Below are 22,734 nucleotides of genomic sequence, written 5' to 3' on the forward strand. Positions count from 1 at the left end.
CGGCGGGGACCCTGGGGACCGCGCCGTGGGGACCCCGGGGGGGGGCCGCCTGGCAGGGACCCCCAGCACGCCCCCGCCGCGCACACGGCCATGCGGGAAGGGCCCGAAGGCTCGTTTATTGGAGGGCACCGAGCTGGTGGGGGGCGAGACCCCCACGTCCGGGGGGTCGTTTGGGAGGGGCCGAGCCCCAGGCGCTGGACTGGGGTGGGTGAGGCAGAAGCGCGGGAGCCCACGGGCAGCGCCGTGGGGAGGAGAGGCTGCCCCACTGCGGGAGCCTGAGCCCTGCCCCACGGCGGGGTGACCCTCCGGTCCTCTCTGCCCTGGGGTGGGGGGCAGGAGCCCGAGGCGTGGAGAAGGGGGATCCCCCTTGGGGTGTGCATAGCTGGGAGTGGGGGGCTGCCCCACGGCGTGCGCATAGCTGGGGTGGGGGGCTGCTTCTTGGGGTGTGCGTAGCTGGGGTTAGGGGGCTGCCCCACGGCGTGTGCATAGCTGGGGTTGGGGGGGCTGCCCCACAGAATGTGCGTATCTGGGATTGGGGGGGGCTGCCCCACAGAATGTGCGTATCTGGGGTTGGGGTCTGCCCCATGGACTGTGCGTACCTGGGGATGGGGGGCCGCCCCATGGACTGTGCGTATTGGGAGTTGAGGGGCTGCCCCACGGACTGTGCGTATCTAGGAATGGGGGGCTGCCCCACAGAGTGTGCGTACGTGGAGTTGGGGGGCCGCCCCACAGAGCGTGCATAGCCGGGACCGGGGGGATGCTCCTGGGGGTGCGCACTGGGGCTGGGGGGCTGCCCCACAGAGTGCGCGTGTCCGAGGTTGGGGGGCTGCCCTACGGACCGTGCGTATCTGGGAACGGGGGGCCGCCCCACCGAGCGTGCGTGTCGGGTCGGGGGGCCGCCCCACGGGGCGCGCGCGTCTGGGGTCAGGGGGCCGCCCCACGGGGCGCGCGTGGCCTGGGGGGCAGGGACCCTCAGACGGCCTCCTGCGCCCGCCGGTACTCGAAGAGGCTCCCGCGCTCGGCGAAGCTCCGGGACGCCGGCGGCTCCGCGGCCTCCTCGGGGTCCCCCCCGTCCCCGGGGGAGCCGAAGCCGCCGCCGCCGGGGGTCTGCAGGTGGAAGACGTCCTGCGGCGGGGAGAAGGGGGGCGTCAGGGGGCGCCGGGGCGCGGAGGGGGCGCGGGGGTCCCGCGGGGCGCTCACCCCCGGCTCCACCGGCACCGACGTCTTGGCGCCCAGGTTGATGGTTCGGCCGTCACGGCGCAGCAGCAGGTTGAGCCCCGGGGCGCCGGGGCTGCCCCCTAAGCGGCAGAGGGGGGTCAGGGGGTGCTGGGGGGCCGCGGGGGGCCGCGGGGGTCCCCGCTCACCTCGCAGGCCGTAGGGGCGGACGGCGCGGCGCTCGCTCAGCACCGACAGCACCGCGTCCTCGCGGAAGAGCAGCTCCCGGATCACGCCGTCGCCCCCCCGGTAGCGCCCCGCGCCCCCCGAGCCCCGCCGCAGCTCGAAGCGCCGCAGGACCACGGGGTACCTGGGGGGGGGGGGGCCGGCGTCAGTCCCGGCAGGGCCCCGGCGGCCCCCCGCGGCCCCCCGGGCCCCCGGCACCCACCGCTGCTCCAGGATCTCGGGGTCGGTGATGCGGGTGTTGGTCATGTGGGTGTGCACCCCGCTGCGGCCGTGCCAGCGCGGGCCGGCCCCCGCGCCCCCCGCCACCGTCTCGTAGTAGCCCACCCGCGCGTTCCCGAAGGTGACGTTGTTCATGCAGCCCTGGGGGCACGGGGGGGGCAGGGGCGGCGGGGGGTCCCTCGCCCCCAGCCGGGGAGTCCGACCCCTGGGCCCCCCGGCACCCCGGACCCCCGGGACCCCCCGCAACCGGGACCCCCAGCACCCAGGACCCCCGGCACCCCGGGACTCCAGACCCCCGGGGCTCCTGACCCACCGGAAGCCCCGACCCCTGGGACCCCCAACCCCCGGGACCCCGGCACCCTGGGACCATGGGCCCCTGGGACCCCTGACCCCCGGCACCCCAGACCCCCTGCACCCCCAGCACCCAGGACCTGGGGCACCCCGGGACCCCTGACCCACCGGAACCCCCGACCCCTGGGACCCCCAGCACCCTGGGCCCCTGGCACCCTGGGACCCCAGCACCTGGGATCCCCAGGGCCTCTGGCAAGCCAGGACCCCCGACCCCTGGGACCCTGACCCCCTGGGACCCCCAGACCTCTGGGACCCCAACCCCTGGGACCCCGACCCCTGGGACCCCCAGACCTCTGGGACCCCCAACCCCTGGGACCCCTGACCCCTGGGACCCCCAGACCTCTGGGACCCCCAACTCCTGGGACTCCTGACCCCTGGCACCCCGGGACCCCCGACCCCTAAGACCCCCAGGACCCCAGACCTCTGCGACCCCAGAGCCCCTGGGACCCCCAACCCCGGGAACCCCAGGCACCCTGGGACCTGGACCCCTGGGACCCTGGCCCCCAGCACCCCGGACCCCCAGCACCCCAGACCCCGGACCCCCGGCACCCCGGGACCCCGGGACCCCCGTCCCTACCTGGGAGGCGGCGCAGACGCCGAAGGCCCTGAAGATGACGTCCACCACGCGCTGGGAGGTCAGGACGTTGCCCCCCACCACGGCGGCCTCGGGCGAGGGGTCCAGGATGGAGCCCCTGGGGATGACCACCCGCACGGGGGCCAGGCAGCCCTGGGGGCAGGCGGCCCGTCGGCCCCGCACGCATCCTGCCCCACGCCGCTGCCCCACGGCCGCCCCCTCCGCTCCCCCTGCCCCAGGGCTGCTCGGGGGGGGGGGGCCAGCCCAGACCCACGGCTCTCCTGGCCCGGGGGGCAGCACCCCGAGCCCCCCACCTTCCTGCCCTGGGGGAGCAGGGGCCCGGGACCCCCACGCCGGGGGATCGGGGGGCCCAGACCCCCTGCTCGGGGGGAAAGGGGCCCAGCCCCTCTGCCCCAGGGGATCGGGGGCCCAGGACCCCCCCGCCCCACAGCCCCTCGCCTGGGCTCCTCTGGGGCTCTGCCCTGCTTGGCGGGGGGGTGCCGGGGGTCCCACAGCCTGGGGGGGTCCCACAGATTGGGGGGTCCCACAGCCAGGGGGGTCCCACAGCCAGGGGGGTCCCACAGCCCGGGGGTGTCCCACAGCCCGGGGGTCCCGCAGCCCGGGGGTCCCACAGCCCTGGGGGGGTCTCACAGCCCAGGGGTCCCACAACCCTGGGGTCCCACAGCCCTGGGGGGGTCCCACAGCCCTGGGGTGCCCCAGCCCGGGCGTCCCGCAGCCCGGGGGTCCCACAGCCCGGGGGTCCCGCAGCCCAGGGGTCCCACAACCCTGGGGGGTCCCCCAGCCCGGGGGGTCCCACAGCCCTGGGGTCCCACAGCCCTGGGGTGCCCCAGCCCGGGGGTCCCACAGCCCTGGGGTCCCACAGCCCTGGGGGGGTCTCACAGCCCTGGGGGTCCTGCAGCCCTGGGGGGGTCCCACAGCCCGGGGGTCCCACAGCCCTGGGGGGTCCCCCAGCCTGGGGGTCCCGCAGCCTGGGGGTCCCACAGCCCTGGGGTGCCCCAGCCCGGGGTCCCACAGCCCTGGGGTCCCACAGCCCTGGGGTCCCACAGCCCAGGGGTCCCACAGCCCTGGAGGGGTCTCATAGCCCTGGGGGTCCTGCAGCCCGGGGGTCCCACAGCCGGGGGTCCCGCAGCCGGGGGGTCCCATAGTGCAGGGGGGCTCCCACAGGCCAGGGGGGTCCCCCAGCGCGGGGGTCCCGCAGCCGGGGCCCGCGCCCACCTGGTTGAGGGGGATGTCCTGTCCCACCATGCAGCGCAGGCAGTAGATGAGGGCGGAGAGCGTGATGGCGCGGGGGGCGTTGCAGTTGCCGTACACCTCCGGCCCCGAGCCCGAGAAGTCGAAGACGGCGCTGCCCTGCGGGGACGGCGGGGATGAGGGGCGGCCCCGCGTGTGTCCCCCCCCCCCGCCCCCCGCCCCGTTTTGGGGAGGGGGGGATCTCCCGCGTCCCGGGGCCGCCCGCTCACCTCCCGGGGGTCCACCTGCACCCGCAGCCGGATGGGCGAGCCGTCGTCCATGCGGTCCTCGGCTTCCACCGCCGCGCCCCAGCGCGCGGCGAAACCCTTCAGCATCTCCCGCACGGCCACCTCGGCGTTGGCCTGGGGACGGCGGGCGTCACGGCGGGGCCGGGGGGCGGCGGGGGGCCGGGGGCGGCGGGTCCCACCTGGATGTGGGCCATGTACGCCTGGACGGCGGGCAGCCCGTGGAGGCGGATGAGCTCGGCCACCAGCTGGATCCCCTTCTGGTTGGCGGCCACCTGGGCCCGCAGGTCCGACAGGTTGTCCCGCAGGTTCCGGCTCCCGCTGCAGCCCGGGACGCGGCCCGGCGCCATCAGGGCTTCCGTCACCGCTGCGGGGGACGGGTGAGCGGCGGCGGGGCCGAGGGCGCCCGTCCCCGCCGCGTCCCTGCCGTCCCCACCACGTCCCCAATGCGTCGTCGCCATCCCCACCGTCCTCACCGTGTCCCCGCCGTCCCCGCCACGTCCCAACCACGTCCCCGCCGCGTCCCTGCCGTCCCCACCACGTCCCCGCCATCCTCACCATGTCTCCGCTGTCCCCACCGCATCCCCCCCACATCCCCACCATCCCCACTGCATCCCCACTGCTCTCACCAGTCCCCACCGTCCCCACCACATCCCCACTGTCCCCACCACATCCCCATCGTGTCCCTGCCATCCCCACCACATCCCCACCACGTCCCCACCGTCTCCCCACTGTCCCCACCGTGTCCCCATCGTGTCCGTGCCATCCCCACCACGTCCCCACCATCTCCACCACGTCCCAACCGCCCCCACCACGTCCCCACCATCCCCACTGCATCCCCACCACCCTCACCATGTCCCCACCATCCCCACCACGTCCCCACTGTCCCCATCATGTCCCCACCACCTCCCCACCATCCCCACCACATCCCCATCATGTCCCCACTGTGTCCCCATTGTGTCCCCACCACATCCCCACTGTCCCCACCGCATCCCCATCATGTCCCCACCACATCCCCACCGTCCCCACCACATCCCCATCATGTCCCCACTGTGTCCCCATTGTGTCCCCACCGCATCCCCACCGTCCCCACCACATCCCCATCATGTCCCCACCGTCTCCCCACTGTCCCCACCGTGTCCCCATCGTGTCCGTGCCATCCCCGCCGCGTCCCCACCATCCCCACTGCATCCCCACCACCCTCACCATGTCCCCACCATCCCCACCACGTCCCCACTGTCCCCATCATGTCCCCACCACCTCCCCACCGTCCCCACCACATCCCCATCATGTCCCCACTGTGTCCCCATTGTGTCCCCACCGCATCCCCACTGTCCCCACCGCATCCCCATCGTGTCCCCGCCATCCCCACCACATCCCCACCACGTCCCCACTGTCCCCACCATGTCCCCGCCATCCCCACCACATCCCCATCACGTCCCCACCGTGTCCCCATTGTGTCCCCACCACATCCCCACTGTCCCCACCGCATCCCCATCGTGTCCCCGCCATCCCCACCACATCCCCACCACGTCCCCACTGTCCCCACCATGTCCCCGCCATCCCCACCACATCCCCATCATGTCCCCACTGTGTCCCCATTGTGTCCCCACCGCATCCCCATCGTGTCCCTGCCATCCCCACCACATCCCCACCATGTCCCCACCGTCTCCCCACTGTCCCCACCGTGTCCCCATCGTGTCCGTGCCATCCACACCACGTCCCCACCATCTCCACCACGTCCCAACCGCCCCACCACGGCCCCACCATCCCCACTGCATCCCCACCACCCTCACCATGTCCCCACCATCCCCACCACGTCCCCACTGTCCCCACCACATCCCCATCACGTCCCCACCGTGTCCCCATTGTGTCCCCACCGTCTCCCCACTGTCCCCACCGTGTCCCCATCGTGTCCGTGCCATCCCCACCACGTCCCCACCATCCCCACTGCATCCCCACCACCCTCACCATGTCCCCACCATCCCCACCACGTCCCCACTGTCCCCATCATGTCCCCACCACCTCCCCACCGTCCCCACCACATCCCCATCATGTCCCCACTGTGTCCCCATTGTGTCCCCACCGCATCCCCACTGTCCCCACCGCATCCCCATCGTGTCCCCGCCATCCCCACCACATCCCCACCACGTCCCCACTGTCCCCACCATGTCCCTGCCATCCCCACCACATCCCCATCATGTCCCCACCACCTCCCCACCGTCCCCACCACATCCCCATCATGTCCCCACTGTGTCCCCATTGTGTCCCCACCACATCCCCACCGTCCCCACCACATCCCCATCATGTCCCCACCATCTCCCCACTGTCCCCACCGTGTCCCCATCGTGTCCGTGCCATCCCCGCCGCGTCCCCGCCGCGGACCCACCCTCCTCCTGGAAGACGCCGTCCTTCACCAGCTTGAAGGAGACGAAGACGGCCCCCTCCTCCCGCAGCGCCTTGGAGTGGGGGGGCATGGAGCCGGGGGTGATGCCCCCGATGTCGGCGTGGTGCCCGCGGCTGGCCACAAAGAAGACGGGCTTGGGGACGCCGGGCCAGAAGACCTGGGGAGAAGACCCGGCTTGGGGACGCCCGGCCGGAAGACCCCGGCCGGTGAGCCGGGACCGGGGGGGGGGTCCTGCCCCCGGGGTCCCGCGCCCCCGCCCCGCGCTCAGGGGGGTGGGGACGGTGAGGTCGGGCAGGTGGCTGCCGCCGGCGCAGGGGTGGTTGCTCAGGATGACGTCCCCCTCCCGCAGGTCCTCACCGAGGCTGCGGATCTGCGGCGGCACCGGCAAGGGGTGAGCGGGTGCCGGCGTGTGTTTGGGGGGGTGTCCCCGGGGGGGATCGCCCCACCTGGAACTGGACGGTCTCCTGCATGGCGCCCAGGTGGACGGGGATGTGGGGGGCGTTGGACACCAGCCCCCCGTCCGGCCGGAGGGGCGCGCAGGAGAAGCCCAGCCGCTCCTTGATGTTGGTGGAGATGGCCGTCCGCTGCAGGATCCGGCCCATCTGCTCTGCGGGGGGACGCGGCGGACCCTCAGAGGGGACCCCCGCCCCACAACACCCCCCCGCCCCCGCCTCGTCCTGGCTCCCGGCCCCCCCCCCACCTCGCCGCGGCCCCGGCTGGGGGGCAGCCCCCCACCTGCGATGCTCATGAAGCGGTGGGAGAAGATGGAGAGCTGGACGGCGTCGAGCTGGGGGCCGACGGGGCGCGGGGACCCCGAGCCGACGGCGATGCGGACGTCGCCGAAGCGGGTGAGGCTGGCGGTGCAGCCCGGCTCCACCACGATGGTGCTGGGGGGGGGGGGGGGCAGGCGGCGGCACCGGCAGCTGGAGGGGCGCGGGGCTCCCCGGGGTCCCCGCCGGCGTCCCCGCCGTCCCCCCGGGGTCCCTACCTGTTCCTGTCGATGAGGATGGCGGGGCCGGGGACGGCGTGGTCGCAGGCCAGCTCCTCCAGCAGGAACACCGGCGTCTCCAGGTACCCCTCCTCGAAGTAGCACCGCGTCACCTGCGGGACGCAGCCCCGGCCCCCGGCCGCGTCACCCCCTGGCCCCGCGCCGCCGCCCCGGACCCCCCCGGACCCCCTCCCGCCCCGTCCCGTCCTCACCGTCTCCACCCGGGCCGGCTTCCCGCTGGGGGCCAGGGGGGTCTCGCAGCTGATGCCGCTGCTGCCCGTGCCGCGCACCCGCACGTCGTCCACCACCACGGCGCGGTCGGGGATGGTGAAGCCGAACTCCACCAGGTACCTGCGGGGCAGGAACGGGCACCGGCTGCGGTGAGGGGGCACTGGGAGACCCCCGGCTGCTGCCGGCATGGCATGGCAGTGCCAGGATGGGGATCGCGGTGCAGGGATGGGGGATCACGGTGCCGGGACGGAGATTGTGGTGCCGGGATGGGGATCACGGTTCTGGGACGGGATCACGGCACCAGGATGGGGATTGTGGTGCCAGGACAGGGATCGTGGTGCCGGGATGGGGATCGTGGTTCTGGGATGGGGATCACGGTTCTGGGACGGGATCACGGCACCAGGATGGAGACGGTGGTGCTGGGATGGGGATCGCAGTGCCGGGACGGGGATCACGGTGCTGGGATGGGGATCACGGTGCTGGGATGGGGACTGTGGTGACAGAACAGGGATCACGGTTCCAGGACGGGATCACGGTGCTGGGATGGGGATCATGGTGCCGGTACAGGGGATCACGGTGCTGGGATGGGGATTGCAGTGCCGGGATGGGGACCATGGTGCCGGGACGGGGATTGTGGTTCTGGGACGGGATCACGGCACCAGGATGGAGATGGTGGTGCCGGGACGGGGATCATGGTGCTGGGACAGGGGATCGTGGTGCCGGGATGGGGATCACGGTTCCAGGATGGGATCATGGCACCAGGATGGGGATCGTGGTGCCAGGACAGGGATCGCGGCGCTGGGACAGGGGATCGCGGTGCCAGGACGGGGATCACAGTGCCGGGATGGGGACCATGGTGTCGGGACGGGGATTGTGGTTCTGGGACGGGATCACGGCACCAGGATGGAGATGGTGGTGCCGGGACGGGGATCATGGTGCTCAGATGGGGATCGTGGTTCCAGGACGGGATCATGGCACCAGGATGGGGATCATGGTGCCAGGACAGGGGATCGCGGTGCCGGGACGGGGATCACGGTGCTGGGATGGGGATCACAGTGCCGGGATGGGGACCATGGTGTCGGGACAGGGATTGTGGTTCTGGGACGGGATCACGGCACCAGGATGGAGATGGTGGTGCCAGGATGGGGATCATGGTGCTCGGATGGGGATCGTGGTTCCAGGACGGGATCACGGCACCAGGATGGGGATCGTGGTGCCGGTACAGGGGATCACGGTGCCGGGACGGGGGATTGTGGTGGCGGGACGGGGATGGTGCTGCTGGGATGGGGATCGTGGTGCCGGGATGGGGATCGTGGTTCTGGGATGGGATCATGGCACCAGGATGGAGACGGCGGTGCTGGTACAGGGGACCGCGGTGCCGGCACGGACCGGCTGGTGAAGGCGGCGAGGAAGTCTCCGGCGCGGCAGGAGCGCGGGGTGGGCGGGTGGCCCTTGGCCGAGCACATCAGGGCGCAGTCGGTGCCCTCGTAGCGCAGGTGCAGGAACGCCTCGGTGCGGATCCGCTCCCTGCGGCGCGGCCCCGTCAGCGCGGCGTCCCCGGCGTCCCCGCGTCCCCGGCCGTCCCGCCCCGGGGACCCCGGCGGCTCACCCGGCGAAGCCCTGCGCCCGCAGCGCGTCCCGGCACTCCCGCTCCAGCGCGGCGATGCGCCCGTCCAGCCGGGGGAAGGCGGCCGGCTCGTAGCGGAGGGCGCAGGGGGCCTGGGCCTCGTGCACCACGTCCGCCAGCGCCAGCCCGTACGCCGACAGGATCCCGCTGTACCTGCGCGACGCCCGCCCACGCCGCTGCCGCCGCCGCCGGGACCGCGACGCCCCGAGCCCGCCCGCGGGCACCCCCGGCGCCCGAGCACCTCCCGGGGACCGGGGCACCCCGAGGGCAGCGCGGCCTCCGGGGAACCCAGCCCAGCCACCGCCCGCGGCACCCCCAGACCCAATGAAGCCGTCGGGGGGCTGGGGCACCCCCAAACCCAGCACCCGGGGCACCCCCAAATGCAGCACCCAGGGGCACCCCCAAACCCAATGAAACCATGTGCAGCACCCCCAAACGCAGCACCCAGGGGCACCCCCAAACCCAATGAAAGCATCTGGGGGCTGGGGCACCCCCAAACCCAACGCATCCCTTGGGGACCGGGGTACCCCCAAATGCATCCAGCTGAGGGGCTGGGACACCCCAAACCCCCACACCCCCTCCTGGGGACCGGGGCACCCCCAAACCCAATCATCCACCCGGGGGGCTGGGGCACCCCCCAAACCCCACCCCCAGGGGCACCCCCAAAACCCCACACATCCCCCGGGGGCTGGGCACCCCCAGATGCATCGGCCTGGGGGCTGGGGCACCCCACCCCGACAAATTCGCCCCGGGGGACCAGAGCCCCCCAACCCCACCCCCTACGCAGGGGACACCCCGGCCCCCCTCCCCTCCCCCCGCAGCCCCCGCCCGGCGGCGCCGGCAGAGGGGGGTCCCCGCGGAGCCCCCCAGTCCACCTACTTGTGGATGAAGACCCTGCCCATGCCCAGGGCGCGGGCGATGGCGCAGGCGTGCTGGCCCCCCGCGCCCCCGAAGCACGCCAAAACGTGGCGGGCGGCGTCGTGGCCCCGCGCCTGGGGGGGGGGACGACGACACGCGCACAGCGGGGTGACGCCGGCACCGCCGGCACCGGGCGCCCGCGCCCCCCGCCCCACCCTCGGGCCACCCCACCTGCGTCAGGGCGCGGATGGGCCGGCACATGGCCTCGTTGGCCACCCGCACGAAGCCCATGGCCACCTCCTCCACCGAGAGCGGGCGGTGGGTGCCGGTGGTGGTGTCGGCCAGGAAGGCGTTGATGCGGGCGGCCAGCTCCCGGAACGCCCGCGCCGCCACCTCCCGGCACAGCGGCTGGTCCTCGCCCGGCCCGAAGATGCGGGGGAAGTACTCGGGGAGCAGGCGGCCCAGGCAGAGGTTGGCGTCGGTGACGGTCAGCGGACCCCCTGCGCCGGGACGGGGACGGTGAGCCCGGCGCCGCGGCACGGCGCCCGCCGGCACCGCGGCCACTCACCCTTGCGGTAGCAGGCTGGGCCGGGGTGGGCGCCCGCCGACTCGGGGCCGACCACGAAGAGCCCGGACCTGGAGGGAAGACGCCGGCGGGAGCGGGAGGGTCCCGGCCGCGCCCGCCGCGCCGCGGCCGAGCCGGACCCCCCCGAGCCCCCGCGTGCCCCGCCCGGAGCCCCCGCCCGGGCCACCGCCACCCACCTGAAGAAGAGCCGGGAGCCGCCGCCGGCCGCCACGGTGTTGATGTCGAGCTGCGGCGCCTGGATGCTGACGCCGGCGGTGCTGGCCTCGAAGACGTGCTCGTACTCGCCGGCGTAGCGGCTGACGTCCGTCGAGGTGCCTGGGGCGCAGGGCTCAGCGCCCGCCCCGCTGGAGACCCCCCCCGGCCCCCCGGCCCCGCTCACCTCCCATGTCGAAGCCGATGACGGGCTGCCCGTCCTCGCGGCGGTAGGTGGTCACGGCGTAGCCCACCACGCCGCCGGCCGGGCCCGAGAGGATGGCGCGGGCGCCGCTGAAGTCCTGCATGGGGGTGAGCCCCCCGTCCGAGCGCATGAACAGCACCGGCACCTCCTGCGGGCGGGCGGGCGGGCGCTGGGACGGGCGCCCACGGGGGGGTCCCGGCGGGACGGGCGCCCACGGGGCGGGGGGGAGTCCTGGTGAGGGGGTCCCGGTGGGACGGGCGCCGGCCCGGGGGTCTCAGCGGGACGGGTGCCCGCGGTGGGGTCCCGGCGGCCCCGCTCACCCGCAGCTGGTGGGCGAAGCCGGCGCGGAAGCTCTCCAGGTAGCGGTGGATGCAGGGGGTGAGGTAGGCGTCGGCGCAGGCCGTGTAGCCGCGCGGCACCGCCCGCACCATGGCCGCCACCGCAGAGGACAGGGACACGTGCCGGAAGCCCAGCTCCCTCGCCAGCGCCCCGACCTGCTCCTCGTGGCCGGGCCAGCTGCCGGCGAGAGCGGGGACGGCGTCGGGCGCGGGGCTCCGGCCGCGCCCCCCGCTTCCCCCAGGGACCCCCCCCGGGGACTCACGCGTAGGAGTGGAGCAGCAGCACGGCCAGGCTGCGGATGCCGCGGGCCAGCACCCCCTCCAGCTCCCGCCGCAGCGCCGACAGCTCCAGCGGCCGCTGCACCAGCAGGGACGCGCCCGTGGAGCCTGGGGACGGCCGGGGGTCACGGGGCGGCGGGGGGGGGGGTGTCCCCGCCGGCCCCGGCCCCCCCCCACGGCGGCGGTCCCCACCTTCGAGCCGCGGGAGGGTCTCCGTGCCCGGGAGGCGGCAGCCGGGCTGGTGCGGGATGAGCCGCTCGTCCACCTCGATCACCTCCTCGTACAGCACCTCCGGCACCGCCACCTCCTGCGCGGGGGGACGGGGACGGGGACGTCGCCCGGGGGCCGCCGCGGGACGCCCCGCCGCCCGCTCGGGGACGCGCCGGCCTCGCCTCGCCTCGCCTCGCCGCCGGAGCTGCCGCTGGCTCCCGGCCGGCCGGGGCGGCGCGCGGGCGCTGGCGCGGCGCCGGGGCTGGCGCGGGGCCGTGGCGGGGGCCCAGCGGCGCTCACGGGACGCGGCCCCCGGGATCCGGGGGCCTCCCGCCGCCGCCAAGGACGTCCGCGCCGGGCAAAGGACGCGCCGGGCCCCACCGAGCCGGGACGGCGCGGGTCGCGCGGGGACGCGTTGCCCCGAGGCTGGACGGCGCCGGTCACGGGGACGTGCCGGCCCGGCTCCAGGCGGCGTGGGTCACGGGGGTGGGCTGCCCCGAGCCCAACGGTGCGGGTCACGGGGACGTGCCACCCCAACCCCCCGCCGGCGCGGCGCCGCGGCGGTGCCGGGCCTCACCAGGTCGAAGATGTGGGGCCGGGCCTGGCTGCCGATGTGGAGGAGGTCGCGGAAGCCGCGGGTGACCAGCAAGGCCAGGCGCTCGCCCCGGCGCTCCAGCAGCGCGTTGGTGGCCACCGTGGTGCCCATGCGGATCCACTCGATGCCGGACGCGTCCAGGGGCTGATCCCGCGGCACCGCCACCCCGCTCTCCTGCCGGCACCCCGGGCCTCAGCCCCACGGCCCCACCGCGGGCCCTCAGCCCCGCCGCGGACCCTCAGCCCACTGCCCCACTGCAGACCCTCAGCCCACTGCCCCACTGCGGACTCTCAGCCCCACAGCTCCACCGCAGACCCTCAGCCCCACCGTGGACCCTCAGCCCCATGGCCCCACCCCACCATGGATACTCAGCCCCACTGCAGACCCTCAGCCCCACGGCTCGACCACGGACCCTCAGCCCCACTGCAGACTCTCAGCCTACTGCCCCACTGCGGACCCTCAGCTCCATGGCCCCACTGCAGACCCTCAGCCCCATCGTGGACCCTCAGCCCCATGGCCCCACCCCACCATGGACCCTCAGCCACACTGCAGACCCTCAGCCCCACGGCTCGACCACGGACCCTCAGCCCCACTGCAGACTCTCAGCCTACTGCCCCACTGCGGACCCTCAGCCCCATGGCCCCACTGCAGACCCTCAGCCTACTGCCCCACTGCGGACCCTCAGCCCCACCGCAGACCCTCAGCCCCACGGCTCCACCGCAGACCCTCGGCCCCCGGCCCCCGGCACAGGGCAGGCAGGGGTCCGGACTGGACCCGGCTGCCCCAGCCCTGGGAGGGGGCACCAGGGTGGGGGCTGGCACCGGCTGGGCACAGGGGTCCTGGGGGGTCCTGGGGGGGGTCTGTGGGGGGGGTGCCAGAGGAGGGTCCCGGAGGGGTCCTGGGGGGTCCCAGTGGGGAGGTCCCGGGGAGGGGGGTGCAGGAGATCCTGAGGGAGGGTCTTGGGGAAGGGTCCTGGGGGGCCCTGGGGGAGTCCCAGAGGGGTGCCGGGGGGGGTGGCCCGGAGGAGGGTCCCGGGGAGTCTTGGAGGGGTCCCGGGGGTCCCGGTGGGGATCTCGGGGCGTCCCAAGGGAGGGGCCCGAGGGAGGGTCCCGGGGGTCTCGGGGTGTCCCGGGGATCCCGGGGGTCCCGGGGGTCTCGGGGTGTCCCGGGGGGTCCCGGGGGGTCCCGGGAAGGGTCTCAGGGGGGTCCCGGAGGAGGGGTCCCGGGGGGGGTCCCGAGGTGTCCCGGGGGGTCCCGGGGGGTCCCGGGAAGGGTCTCAGGGGGGTCCCGGCGGAGGGTCCCGGGGGGTCCCGGGGGTCGGGCGGCCGCACCTCCTGCAGGACGCGGCGGATGCCCTCGGTGGGGGCGTCTCCGTAGCCCGGGTCCTCGGAGAGCAGCTTGAGGACGCGGACGCGGCCGCCGGGGCAGCGGGCGAAGACGTCGGTGAAGGTCCCGCCGCGGTCGATGGCGAACTGGAACCCGCTGGGACCGGACGCCGCCGCCATGGCGGGACCGGACGGCTCGGGACGGCTCGGTGCTCGGTGACCGGTGCTCGGTGACCGGCGCTCGGTGCTCGGTGCCGCTCGGTGCTCGGTACGATCGCTCCCGCCCGGGCAGCGCCGAGCACCGGCCCCGCGGGGGCGTGGCCTCGGAGGGGAGGGGAGGGGGCGTCGCCGCTTAGGGCGTGGCCTAGGGCGGGGGGGCGTGGCCTGGAGGATAGGCGGCCTCAGCCCGCCCCCCGCGCACGCGCGCGCGGGGCACGCCGGGAGTTGTAGTCCCCGCGCGGGGCACGCCGGGACGCGTAGTCCGCCGGCGGCGGGGCAGGCCGGGGAAGATGGCGGCGCCGGAGCTGCTGTCGGACGAGGGGTACCGGGCGGACGGGCGCCGTCCCGCCGAGCTCCGCAAGGTCCGCGCCCGCATGGGCGTCTTCGCGCAGGCCGACGGCTCGGCCTACATCGAGCAGGGCAACACCAAGGCGCTGGCCGTGGTCTACGGCCCCCACGAGGTGAGCGGCGTCGGACACCGGGCCCGGGGCCTCCGCTCCCCCCCGGGCCCCTCCGCTCCCCCCGGGCCCCTCCGCTCCCCCCGGGCCCCTCCGCTCCCCCCGGGCCCCTCCGCTCCCCCCCGGGCCCCTCCGCTCCCCTCGGGCCCCTCCGCTCCCCCTCGGGCCCCTCCGCTCCCCCCCGGGCCCCTCCGCTCCCCCCGGGCCCCTCCGCTCCCCTCGGGCCCCCTCCGCTCCCTCCATCCCCCCGGGCCTGTCCCCCCTTGTCCCCGGGACCCCCAGGCCCCCCCGGCCACCGGGGCCGCGGAGGTCCGGTCCCTCCCAGGGGGTCGAGGTCCCTCCCCGGTGCCAGTGCCGGCCCCCGGGGTCTGTACCGGGCCCCCCCGGGGTCTGTACCGACCCCCCGGTCTGTACCGGGCCCCCCGGGGTCTGTACCGGGCCCCCCGGTCTGTACCGGCCCCCCCGGTCTGTACCGGCCCCCGCCCGCAGATGCGGGGCTCCCGCAGCAAGGCGCTGCCGGACCGGGCGCTGGTGAACTGCCAGTACAGCATGGCCACCTTCAGCACCGGCGAGCGGCGGCGGCGGCCGCACGGCGACCGGCAGGCGGGCGAGCTGGCGCTGCAGCTGAAGCAGACGTTCGAGGCCGCCATCCTCACCCGCCTCTACCCCCGCTCCCAGATCGACATCTACGTCCAGGTGACGGGGGGGACACGCACGCGCGCGCAACGGGGCGGGGGGACCCTCGGCGGCCACCGGCGCGGCCCGCCGAGCCCCCCGCTCCGCTCCGCTCCCCCAGGTGCTGCAAGCCGACGGCGGCAACTACTGCGCCTGCGTCAACGCGGCCACGCTGGCGGTGATGGACGCCGGCATCCCCATGCGGGACTACGTCTGCGCCAGCTCGGCCGGCCTGGCCGAGGACACGCCGCTGGCCGACCTCAGCTCCCCCGAGGAGGCGGCCGGTGGGCCGCGGCTGGTGCTGGCGCTGCTGCCGGCGTCGGGGCAGATCGCCCTCCTGCAGCTCAGCGCCCGCCTGCACCAGGAGCGGCTGGAGGCGGCGCTGGAGGCGGCCGGGGAGGCGTGCCGCGCCCTGCACGCCGTGCTGGACCGCGTGGTGCGGGAGCGGCTGCGGGAGGCCGCCGCGCTGCTGGGGGACTGAGCGGCGCCGGCCCGCGGCCCTCGGCAATAAAGGTCTGCCGCCCTGTGCCACGCCGTGCCGCGTGCCGTGCGCCGTCTGCCGCGCCGTGCTGCGCGCCGTGCCGTGTGCCGTGCGCCACGTGTGACACCATGCCGCGTGCCATGTGCCGTGCTGCACCGTCTGCCGTGCCGTGCCACGTGCCGTGCCATGTGCCACGCCGTGCTGTGTGCCACGTGTGACGCCATGCCATGTGCCGTGCTGCGCCGTCTGCCACGCCGTGCCGTGCACCGTGCCGTGTGCCACGTGTGACGCCATGCCACGTGCCATGTGCCGTGCTGCACCGTCTGCCGTGCCGTGCCACGTGCCGTGCCATGTGCCACGCCGTGCCGTGTGCCACGTGTGACGCCATGCTGTGTGCCGTGCTGCGCCGTCTGCCGTGCCATGCACCGTGCCGTGTGCCACGTGTGACGCCATGCCGCGTGCCATGTGCCGTGCTGCGCCGTGTGCCACTCCGTGCCACGTGCCGTGCCGTGCGCCCTGTGCCACACCGCGTGGCACCACGTGCCACGCCGTGTGCCGCGTGCTGTGCGCCGCGTGCCACGCCGTGCCGTGCGCCGTGGTGTCGCTTCCCTTGGGGCGCGGCACCCCCCGCGCCGCGGTGCCCAGACGGCGCGGGGCGGCACAGGGGTGTCGGGGGCCCCCTGGCACGGCCCCCCCTCGCACGCAGCCCCTTGCACGCCCCCTCTCACCGCGTAGCCCCCTGGCACGGCCCCCGCGCACACCCACCCCGTGCACCTGCCCACCCCCACGGCCCCCTTGCACGCTCACCCCCTTGCACACGCCCGCCTCCCTTGGACCCTTACACTCCCTTGCACGCCCACACCCCTTGCACGCTCACATTCCCCCTTGCACACCCCCCACCCCTCCTTGCACCCACTCCCTTGCACACCCACACCTCCCTTGCACACTTACACTCCGCCTTGCACGCCCACACCCCTTGCACGCCCGTACACCTCCCTTGCACACCCACGCTCACCCCCTTGCACACTCACACCCCCCTCCCCTTGCACACCCCCCTCGCTCCAGGGGCGCCGGCTGCCGGCGCATGCGCAGAGCGGGGCGGGCGGTGCCCATCGATGTCTCTGGGCTCCACCCCTCGCCCTGTCCCCTTCCGGGGGCGATTGAGCGGCCTGTCCGGGCGGCGGGGCCGAGAGGTGGGGGCTGGGGCACCGGGGGGCCGGGACGGGGCTGGGGGGTGTGGGGCGGGGAGGGGCCGTGGGGTGCGTGTGGGCGGGGACGGGGGCTGGGGGGTGTGGGGCGGGTACTGGGCCGTGGGGCGCAGGGACAGGCCCGTGGGGCGCGTGTGGGGCAGGGACGGGGGCTGGGGGTGGCGTGGGGCGGGTAAGGGGCTGTGGGGGGTGTGGGGCGGGGAGAGGGCCGTGGGGTGCGGGTGGGGCAGAGTAAGGGACTGTGGGGTGGGGTGCGTGTGGGGCAGGGCTGGGGCCATGTGGGGCGGGTACTGGGCCGTGGGGTGCGTGTGGGGCAGGGACGGGGGCTGGGGGGTGGCGTGGGGCGGGTACTGGGCCGTGGGGCGCAGGGACAGGCCCGTGGGGCGCGTGTGGGGCAGGGACGGGGGCTGGGGGTGGCGTGGAGCACAGGGACAGGCCCGTGGGGCGCATATGGGGCAGGGACGGGGGCCGCGGGGTGCGTGTGGGGCAGAGTAAGGGGCTGTGAGGGGGTGTGGATGGGGGCGTGGGGCAGGGATGGGCCGTGGGGTGCCTGTGGGGCAGGGCTGGGGCCATGTGGGGCGGGGAGAGGACCGTGGGGTGCGTGTGGGGCAGAGTAAGGGGCTGTGGGGGGTGTGGATGGGGGTGTGGGGTGGGGAGGGGACGGGCCGTGGGGTGCCTGTGGGGCAGGGCTGGAGCCATGTGGGGCGGGTACTGGGCCGTGGGGCGCCTGTGGGGCGCAGGGACAGGCCCGTGGGGTGCCTGTGGGGCAGGGACGGGGGCTGTGGGGCAGGGACTGGCCGTTCAGAGACAGGCCCGTGGGGGCCTGGGGGGCCCGGGTGGGGCCAGCCCCCCTGCCCCGTGCCGCTGGGGACCCCGTCCTCCCCCCCTCGCCCCCCAGCACAGCCCGGGCTCGCTGCCCGCCCCGGCCCCCGCCATGGGGCTGCTGTCGGACCCCCACTGCCGGCGGGCGCTCTCCCGCCTCGTCCTGCGCCTCAACACCCCGCTCTGGTGAGCGCCGGGGCACCCGCCTGGGGCCGGGGGGGGGCTGCCGGGGGGCGACCCCCACCCCGAGCCCCCGTCTCCTCTGCCGCAGCGCCCTGAGCTACGTGGCGGGGCTGGGCTGGTTCCTGGCCCTGGCCTTCCAGCCCCTCGCCCCCCGCACCTACATGTCGGAGAACGCCATGGGCTCCACCATGGTGGAGGAGCAGTTCCTCTTCGGCGAGCGGGCCCTCTCCTACGCCCGGGAGTTTGCCGGGCACAAGAAGAAAGCGGGGTGAGGACGGGACGGGGGGCGGCCGCTCGCGCGGGGCGGGGGCGCGGGCGGCTCCGGGGAGGGTTTCGGGGTCTCCGTCCCCCCTCTGCCGCTCCGCAGGGGCACGCCGGTGGCCTGGCTGGAGAAGACCATGTGGAACCTGGGGCTGGAGGTGCACCGGCAGCCCTTCTCCCGCACGCTGCCCTTCCCCGACGAGACCCGCGAGCGATACGTGCGTACCCCTCCCCGTCCCGGGGCCGGGGGTGCCCGGCCGTGGCCGCCCCCTCCCCAGCCCTTCCCCTTTCTCTCCGCAGATGGTGAAGGGCACGAACGTGTACGGCGTCCTGCGGGCGCCGCGCGCCGCCAGCACCGAGGCGCTGGTGCTGAGCGCGCCCTGCAGCGAGGGGCCCCGCAACAACCAGGCCGTGGGGCTGATGCTGGCCCTCGCCTCCTACTTCCGAGGTGAGCCCCGAGGCGGGGGCCGGGCTCGGCACCCCCTCCCGCAGCCCGGCGACCTCTCGGTGGGGGGGTCCCCGGGGCGCGGAGCGTGTCACCGTCACCGCGCCTGGGCAGGTCCCTGCCCGGTGGCGATGCGAGGGGTGGGAGCGCCGGGCGCCGGCTTTTCTGGGGGGCAGCACGGGGAGTGGGTCCCGCCGGGGCTGTGCCGGGCTCCGCCGGGGCTGTACCAGGCACCGGGGCGTGCCGGGCTCCGCCGGGGCAGGGACCGAGCTCCGCCGGGGCAGGGATCGGGCTCCGCCGGGGCTGTGCCGGGCTCTGCCGGGGCTGTGCCAGGCACCGGGGCGTGCCAGGCTCTGCCGGGGCAGGGACCGAGCTCTGCCAGGGCAGGGATCGGGCTCCGCCGGGGCTGTGCCGGGCTCTGCCGGGGCAGGACCCGGTCTGCCGCAGCCGCGCCGTTGCCTTCAGGCCAGATCTACTGGGCGAAGGACATCATCTTCCTGGTGAACGAGCACGACCTGCTGGGCATGGAAGCCTGGCTGGAGGCCTACCACGACGTCAACATCACCGGTGAGGCGGGGGCTCGGGGCGGCCGCGGCCCTTCCCCGGCAGCGCCGGCAGCGGCGGCGCTGACGCGGCCTGGTGCCCGCAGAGGTGCGGTCCTCGGGGATGCTGGGCCGGGCGGGGGCCATCCAGGCAGCCATCTCGCTGGAGCTGAGCAGCGACGTGGTCACCAGCTTCGACGTGGCGGTGGAGGGGCTGAACGGGCAGCTGCCCAACCTCGACCTCCTCAACCTCTTCCACGCCTTCTGCCAGAAGAACGGCCTGCTCTGCACCATCCAGGGCAAGGTGAGCCCCGCCGGGGACCGGCGGGACCCGTCCCGCAGGAGCAGCGTGCCCAGGTGGCCAAGAAGGCCAACGGCATCCTGGCTTGTGTCAGCAATAGCGTGGCCAGCAGGACCGGGGCAGTGATCGTCCCCTGTACTGGGCACTGGCGAGGCCGCACCTCGAATGCTGTGTTCAGTGTCGGGCCCCTCACTCCCAGAGAGACATGGAGGGGCTGGAGCGTGTCCAGAGAAGGGCAACGGAGCTGGGGAAGGGTCTGGAGCACAGGGCTGATGGGGAGCGGCTGAGGGACCTGGGGCTGTTCAGCCTGGAGAAGAGGAGGCTGAGGGGAGACCTCCTCGCTCTCTACAGCTGCCTGACAGGAGGGTGGAGAGAGGGGGGGTCGGGCTCTTCTCCCAGGTCACAAGGGACAGGACGAGAGGAAACGGCCTCCAGTTGCGCCGGGGAGGTTTAGACTGGGTGTTAGGAACAATTTCTTCCCCGAAGGGGTTGTCCAGCACTGGCACAGGCTGCCCGGGGAAGCGGTGGAGTCCCCATCCCTGGGGTGTTTAAAAGCCGTGTGGACGTGGCGCTCAGGGACGTGGTGTCGGGGTGGCCTTGGCCGTGCCGGGTTAACGGTCGGACTCGGTGGTCCCGAGGGTCTTTCCCCAGCCCAGCGGCCCGGTGGGGCTGCGGGTCTGCGACTGGGGCTCTCCCCGCAGCTGCAGCGCTCGGACTGGGACTCGCTGCCCGCCTACGCCCACAGCCTGCAGACGCTGCTGCTGATGGTGCTGGCCCAGGCGTCGGGGCGGCCCCGCGGCGACCACGGCCTCTTCCTCCGCTACCGCATCGAGGCCATCACCCTCCGCGGCATCAACAGCTTCCGGCAGTACAAGTACGACATGACCACCGTGGGCAAGTGAGTGTGGGGCCGTGGGGGGGGGGGGCGGGGGGGCGGTCCTGGGGCACAACCCCGCGCCGTGCCCGGTGCCCGCAGGACGCTGGAGGGGATGTTTCGGAAGCTCAACAACCTGCTGGAGCGGCTGCACCAGTCCTACTTCTTCTACCTGCTGCCCTCCCTGTCCCGCTTCGTCTCCATCGGCGTCTACATGCCGGCCTTCGGCTTCCTCATCCTCGTCCTCGTCCTCAAGATATCCTTTCGGGCGTGGGTGGGGGGCGGGAGGTGGGCGAGGGGCGGCCGAGCTGCTCCGCTCCTTTCCCTGACCGTCCCCACGCCCTGGACCTCTGGATGAAGCTGAGCAAGTGCGAGGCCGGCAGCGCCGAGCGCCTCTGGGACGGCGACCGCGCGGCCGGGGAGGTGGGGGCCCTTCCCCTCCCCTGCCCCTGCCCCTCCCCGCCGACCCCCGGGGGTCCTGCCGGCCTCAACGCCCTCCCCGGCTTTCGGCAGGACGCCCGTCCCGGCACGCTGGCGCTGGTGCCGCCGCTGCTCATCTGCCACGCCGCCGGCCTCGCCCTCTACTTCTTGCCGGTGCTGGGGCAGCGCGTGGCCACCCAGCACTTCCCCGTCTCCGAGTCGGAGGCCGTGGTGCTCACCGTCATCGCCATCTACGTGGCCGGCATGGCCCTGCCCCACAGCACCCACAGGTACCGGGGGGGGCCCGGGGGGTGCCGTCCCCCGCCGCCGCCGCGGGGCTGAGCGTCCCCCCCCGCGTCCCCGCAGGGCGCTGGCGGCCGGCGGCGGCGACCGGGGCTGGATGGCGCTGAAGCTGCTGGCGCTGCTGTCCCTGGCCGTGCAGCTGGGCTGCCTCGCGCTCCTCAACTTCTCCCTCGGCTTCCTCCTGGCCGCCACCATGGTCCCCGCCGCCGCCGCCGCCGCGCCCACCGGCCCCAGGTCAGCGGGGTGCGGGGCCAGGACCCCCCCCTCTCCGGTGGGGGGATGCTCGGGGGGGCTCTCCCGGTGATGCCGGGGGATGCCGGGGTCTCTCCCGGGGTGGGGGATGCTAGGGGGCTCTTACCAGGGTGGGGGATGCTGGGGGTCTCTCCCGGGGCGGGGGGACACCAGGGGTCTCTCCCCGGGGTGGGGGATGCTGGGGGTCTTACCAGGGTGGGGGGTGCTGGGGGTCTCTCCCTGGGACCGGGGGATGCCAGGGGGCTCTTACCAGGGTGGGGGACGCTGGGGTCTCTCCCTGGGGCAGGGTGATGCCTGGGGGCTCTTCCTGGGGCGGGGGATGCCGGGGGGGGGGGTCTCTCCCGGGGTAGGGGAACACCAGGGAGGCTTTCCCTAAGGTGGGGGTGCTGGGGCCTCTCCCAGGGTGGGGGGACGCTGGGGGCTCTCCCCGGGGCAGGGTGATGCTGGGGAGGCTCTCCCCGCGGTGTGAGGATGCTGGGGGGACACCGGGGTCTCTCCCTGGGGTGGGGGGGTGCTGGGGGGTCTCTCCCTGGGACAGGGGAGACCAGGGGGGCTCTCCCCCGGGGTGGGGGGATGCCGGGGGCTCTCCCCAGGGTGGCGGGATGCCGGGGGACGCCGGGGTCTCTCCCAGGGCGATGCTGGGGGGAGGCCGGGGTCTCTCCCCGGGGCGGGGGGAGGCCGGGGTCTCTCCCCGTCCCCCGCGGCGGCTGACGGCGGCCTTGGCCCGCAGGGTGCTGCTGGCGGCCCTGCTGGTGCTGGCGTCGCCGGCCGTCACGCTGCTGCTGGCCATCTTCCTGCAGCGGGAGCTGGTGGAGGCCCCGGCGTCGGCGGCCGAGGGCTGGCAGCTCTTCCTGGCGGCCGTGGCCGAGGGGCTGCTCCAGCACCACCTCTACGGCTCCCTCCTCTTCCCCTTCCTCGCCCTCGGCGCCTACCCCTGCTGGCTGCTCTTCTGGAACGTTCTCTTCTGGAAGTGAGGGCCCCCGCGCACCCCCAGCCGCTGCCGCCGGACCCACGGACGGACGGCGGGGCCGGGGGGCTGCCGGGGGGGGATGTCCCCATCCCTGCCGGACGGGACGGGGACGCCGGCCCTGGCCGAGCCCCCGGGGGTGCTGGGGGGCACCCCGGTTTGGAGCTGCGGCCCCTGCCGTCCTGGGGGGCTGGCGGGGGGGGCTCCCCGAAGTGTGTGTGGGGCCCTGCTCTGGGGTGTCCGGGGGCCGGTGCCTGCACGGTCGGTACCGGGGTCCCGGTCTGCTGTGTACGGGGGAGGAGGGGGTCTCTCCCCGGTCGGTACCGGGGTCCCGGTCTGCTGTAGGGGGGGGCGTCTCTGCCCGGTCGGTACCGGGGGTCGGGGCCGCAGCGCTGCAATAAAGGCGGAGCCGCGGGACGGGAGCGGAGCCGGTCTGTGCGG

At 75.1% G+C, this 22,734-nt stretch overlaps 3 protein-coding genes across 5 annotated transcripts; 2 read left to right on the top strand and 1 right to left on the bottom strand.

Annotated features, from left to right (window-relative positions):
* Nucleotides 1-830: 830 nt before the first annotated feature.
* Nucleotides 831-14,175, bottom strand: OPLAH (5-oxoprolinase, ATP-hydrolysing). Its single transcript, XM_072851724.1, has 26 exons — nt 13,889-14,175; nt 12,540-12,731; nt 11,945-12,059; nt 11,737-11,860; nt 11,456-11,651; nt 11,118-11,283; nt 10,915-11,053; nt 10,721-10,788; nt 10,384-10,652; nt 10,174-10,286; nt 9,277-9,447; nt 9,057-9,194; nt 7,649-7,787; nt 7,437-7,549; nt 7,184-7,335; nt 6,895-7,055; nt 6,711-6,818; nt 6,431-6,605; nt 4,224-4,408; nt 4,027-4,158; nt 3,782-3,916; nt 2,549-2,698; nt 1,604-1,761; nt 1,365-1,525; nt 1,201-1,298; nt 831-1,125 (listed from the first exon to the last, which is right to left on the bottom strand). Exons 1-26 carry the CDS (start codon nt 14,060-14,062, stop codon nt 973-975), a joined length of 3,885 nt encoding a protein of 1,294 aa, XP_072707825.1. The 5' UTR covers nt 14,063-14,175; the 3' UTR covers nt 831-972.
* A 166-nt stretch (nt 14,176-14,341) lies between these two features.
* On the top strand, nt 14,342-15,762 carry EXOSC4 (exosome component 4). Its single transcript, XM_072851738.1, has 3 exons — nt 14,342-14,562; nt 15,049-15,255; nt 15,356-15,762. Exons 1-3 carry the CDS (start codon nt 14,392-14,394, stop codon nt 15,713-15,715), a joined length of 738 nt encoding a protein of 245 aa, XP_072707839.1. The 5' UTR covers nt 14,342-14,391; the 3' UTR covers nt 15,716-15,762.
* Nucleotides 15,763-16,857: 1,095 nt separating this feature from the next.
* Nucleotides 16,858-22,437, top strand: GPAA1 (glycosylphosphatidylinositol anchor attachment 1). Of its 3 annotated transcripts, none has more exons than XM_072851728.1 (13): nt 16,858-16,908; nt 17,822-17,931; nt 18,017-18,196; nt 18,296-18,407; nt 18,490-18,637; nt 19,100-19,201; nt 19,284-19,480; nt 20,179-20,375; nt 20,454-20,607; nt 20,691-20,774; nt 20,865-21,061; nt 21,138-21,308; nt 22,057-22,437. In XM_072851728.1, exons 2-13 carry the CDS (start codon nt 17,858-17,860, stop codon nt 22,298-22,300), a joined length of 1,860 nt encoding a protein of 619 aa, XP_072707829.1. In that variant the 5' UTR covers nt 16,858-16,908; nt 17,822-17,857; the 3' UTR covers nt 22,301-22,437. The 3 variants fall into 3 exon arrangements, with proteins under 3 accessions (XP_072707829.1, XP_072707830.1, XP_072707828.1); XM_072851729.1 differs by having other exon boundaries at nt 20,185-20,375; XM_072851727.1 differs by having other exon boundaries at nt 20,691-21,061.
* Nucleotides 22,438-22,734: the final 297 nt, after the last annotated feature.

This window comes from Ciconia boyciana, chromosome 2 (assembly GCF_034638445.1).
Source record: "Ciconia boyciana chromosome 2, ASM3463844v1, whole genome shotgun sequence".
NCBI lineage: Eukaryota > Metazoa > Chordata > Aves > Ciconiiformes > Ciconiidae > Ciconia > Ciconia boyciana.

Excerpts from the sequence above, each read along its gene's own strand:
- GPAA1 (XM_072851727.1), top strand. The coding sequence starts at position 17,858 with ATGGGGCTGCTGTCGGACCCCCACTGCCGGCGGGCGCTCTCCCGCCTC. Across the intron at positions 19,481-20,178 it reads TCTGCACCATCCAGGGCAAG|CTGCAGCGCTCGGACTGGGA; the intron begins GTGAGCCCCGCC and ends CTCTCCCCGCAG. Across the intron at positions 20,608-20,690 it reads TCCTCGTCCTCGTCCTCAAG|GCCCTGGACCTCTGGATGAA; the intron begins ATATCCTTTCGG and ends GACCGTCCCCAC.
- OPLAH (XM_072851724.1), bottom strand. The coding sequence starts at position 14,062 with ATGGCGGCGGCGTCCGGTCCCAGCGGGTTCCAGTTCGCCATCGACCGC. Across the intron at positions 12,060-12,539 it reads GGCCCCACATCTTCGACCTG|GAGGTGGCGGTGCCGGAGGT; the intron begins GTGAGGCCCGGC and ends CCCCCCGCGCAG. Across the intron at positions 7,336-7,436 it reads ATCCTCATCGACAGGAACAG|CACCATCGTGGTGGAGCCGG; the intron begins GTAGGGACCCCG and ends CCCCCCCCCCAG.
- EXOSC4 (XM_072851738.1), top strand. The coding sequence starts at position 14,392 with ATGGCGGCGCCGGAGCTGCTGTCGGACGAGGGGTACCGGGCGGACGGG. Across the intron at positions 14,563-15,048 it reads TGGTCTACGGCCCCCACGAG|ATGCGGGGCTCCCGCAGCAA; the intron begins GTGAGCGGCGTC and ends CCCCGCCCGCAG. Across the intron at positions 15,256-15,355 it reads AGATCGACATCTACGTCCAG|GTGCTGCAAGCCGACGGCGG; the intron begins GTGACGGGGGGG and ends CCGCTCCCCCAG.